Source organism: Myotis davidii, unplaced genomic scaffold (assembly GCF_000327345.1).
Source record: "Myotis davidii unplaced genomic scaffold, ASM32734v1 scaffold595, whole genome shotgun sequence".
Lineage (NCBI taxonomy): Eukaryota > Metazoa > Chordata > Mammalia > Chiroptera > Vespertilionidae > Myotis > Myotis davidii.
This window is the reverse complement of record NW_006286790.1, coordinates 642,294-644,617: the sequence shown is the minus strand read 5'-3', so window position 1 is coordinate 644,617 and position 2,324 is coordinate 642,294. Positions and strand designations below refer to the sequence as shown.

General features: G+C 45.4%; 1 protein-coding gene across 2 annotated transcripts in view; it reads right to left on the bottom strand.

Moving 5' to 3' along the window:
* Window positions 1-566: 566 nt before the first annotated feature.
* The window catches only part of SCPEP1 (serine carboxypeptidase 1), a 27,044-nt gene continuing 25,286 nt past the window's right edge, over window positions 567-2,324 (bottom strand). For both annotated transcript variants that reach the window (XM_006758675.2, XM_015560615.1), the window contains exon 13: window positions 567-1,148. In XM_006758675.2, coding sequence (XP_006758738.1) covers window positions 1,086-1,148 — 63 coding nt within the window. In that variant the 3' untranslated portion in view covers window positions 567-1,085. The remainder of the gene's footprint in view (window positions 1,149-2,324) is intronic.

Below are 2,324 nucleotides of genomic sequence, written 5' to 3'. Positions count from 1 at the left end.
GCAGCAGCAGCATGGGTGAGTCCGCGAGATCCAACCCAAGCCTCTCATGCTCTTCTTGTCCAAGGGCACGCAGGATGCTCTCTCCCACAGCAAACCACAGGGCAAGTGTCCTGCGCCTCTGCCCCAGGGAGCCTGTTTTAGTCTCAGATCTGAAGGGGCAGCTCAAGGAGGTATAAGTTGCTTCCCCCATGTTCTATAGGAACAATGTGGTTTGGTTTTCAAAATCTCAGCCCCACAACTATAGGAGGCAGTGTTCCTTCCAGGGCATCATAGAAATTATTAGATTCCTTATGCAGACCTAGAGCCACAAATGAAAACTTAAAAGTCCCAAAGGCATTGCCTTCATTTTAAAGAAATGCTGGGATTCTTTGACTAAACAATTATGCTTTTAGGGATTTACCGTAAGAAAATACTAAGGATGTGCATTAAAATGTAACTGTCGGGGTGAATCACCAGAAGCACTGTTTATAATAGCAACAATCTAAAAACTGCTTATAGGAAACAACTGGGCATTTGGTACAGAAATTACAGTACATCTGTAGAATGGAATTCTCAGCAGCCATTAAAAATGTTAGAGAATGACATTTATTGACATGAAAAGGCATTTATGACATTCTGATTTGTGAACCAAGTAGAGAGTAAATTAATGATTCAATTTTTGCAAAAAAATATATGTATATAGCAAAAAAAATACTGTAAGGATATACACTAGAGTGTGTATCCCAAGGAAGAGAGTATATGGGTGTTCATTTTGTTCTTTGTTTGCCTGAATTCCCCACTCTACTTTTTAAAAATATAAATTGCACAGCTTGCTTTTATAAGAAGCAAAAGTTAACGTAGTTTAACACCTTCATTTTGATTAAAACAAATCCATTTAAAAAATCTTAAGGTTTTTTTCAGAAGCAGAAATGACTTCCAAGCTGCCACAGAGGCAGTGAGTTTGTTCTCTGCAGAAGTTGGCAGGAACCTTCACAATCACAGCCCAAGTCAGAGTCGAAGGGACAATGGTGCTCCCACACCTTTAGGGTGCTCGCTTCAGCTCCTGTGCCCCGAGGCCAAGCAGCTCACCTGCAGCCCAGTCCATCCTACTCTTGCCCAGTCACCAGCTTCATCATCTTCAGAGCTGTGTCCCCTTGGTCAGAAGGCACCTAGAACCAAGCAGTATCAGAGTTAGCGCACCGGTTCTGTTCCTGGGGCCGGGTTTTGGGGTGACATCCTGAGACCCAGCTCCCGGAAGAGCACCTGCTCTGTGACAGCAACCTGGGAGGATGGCTGCACCTGGGTGCACCCCTTAACAAGAGGGTCATCTCTGTGAAAGGACCACTGTGCCTGACGAAAGCTCTTCTGGGCCCCAGTCTGTTCGGTGGCAGGTGCCCGAAGTCTGTGCGTTTAGGAAAGAACTTTCTCCATGTGAGACTGAGCTGTTGACTGGGAATAGAGTAGAAACATGACTCCAGAGGGAAGCGAAAAGCAAAACCGATACAAACAAGCAAACGAGACCCTTTGTGTGGGTGATATACCCGTTTTTATATGATATTCAACTTTGTTTTGTTTTTCCCTTAGAGTGTTTTAATAATTCCTGTAAAAAAAAAAAAACCTCCTTCCCGTCCTGGCCAGTATGACTCGGTTGGGCATCATCCCGTGCACTGGAAGGTTGCCAGTTTGATTCCTAGTCAGGGCGCATACCCAGGTTTCTGGCTTGATCCCTGGTAGGGGGCTTGAAGGAGGCAGCTGATAGATGTTTCACTCTCATATTGATGTTTCTCTCTCTCCCAATCTCCCTCTCTAAAAATCAATTTAAAAAATTTTTTTTAAATCTCCTTCCCACACACTATCAAAAGGGGGAGGGGGAGAGGCAGAGGCCTGGGGTAGAGAATAAATGGCTCCACAATTCTCTATGCCACATCACTGTCCCCGACAATCCTGCCAAGCAAGGCCATACTGGCAGAGCAGGGCTTACCAAAATGACATTTAATTCAACTAAAGGGGAAGTGGTTGGGGGACGACTTAATAACAGTCTCCAAGAGCTATTTTAGGGCTGCCCCCAACTGATCTCTCATTCTTTTTGTTCCAAACCAAGAGGAAATGGGTCTGAGCTCCAGCTCAGAGCAAGCCTGTGGTTAGCTCCCCCCCCACCCCCGCACCTGGCTCTGTGGGGACCTCTCTCTTAATAGCGTTGTTCTCTAAGACACAATGTGTGCTCAACACTGAAGGTACGCAGGTCCTCAGGGCCATTAACAAAATACCCTCTTAACCCTGCCCAGCTGCCTAATTCTCGCTTCAGATGGTTTCTTCCTCCTGGTTTCTTAAGGAAGTTGTTGTCT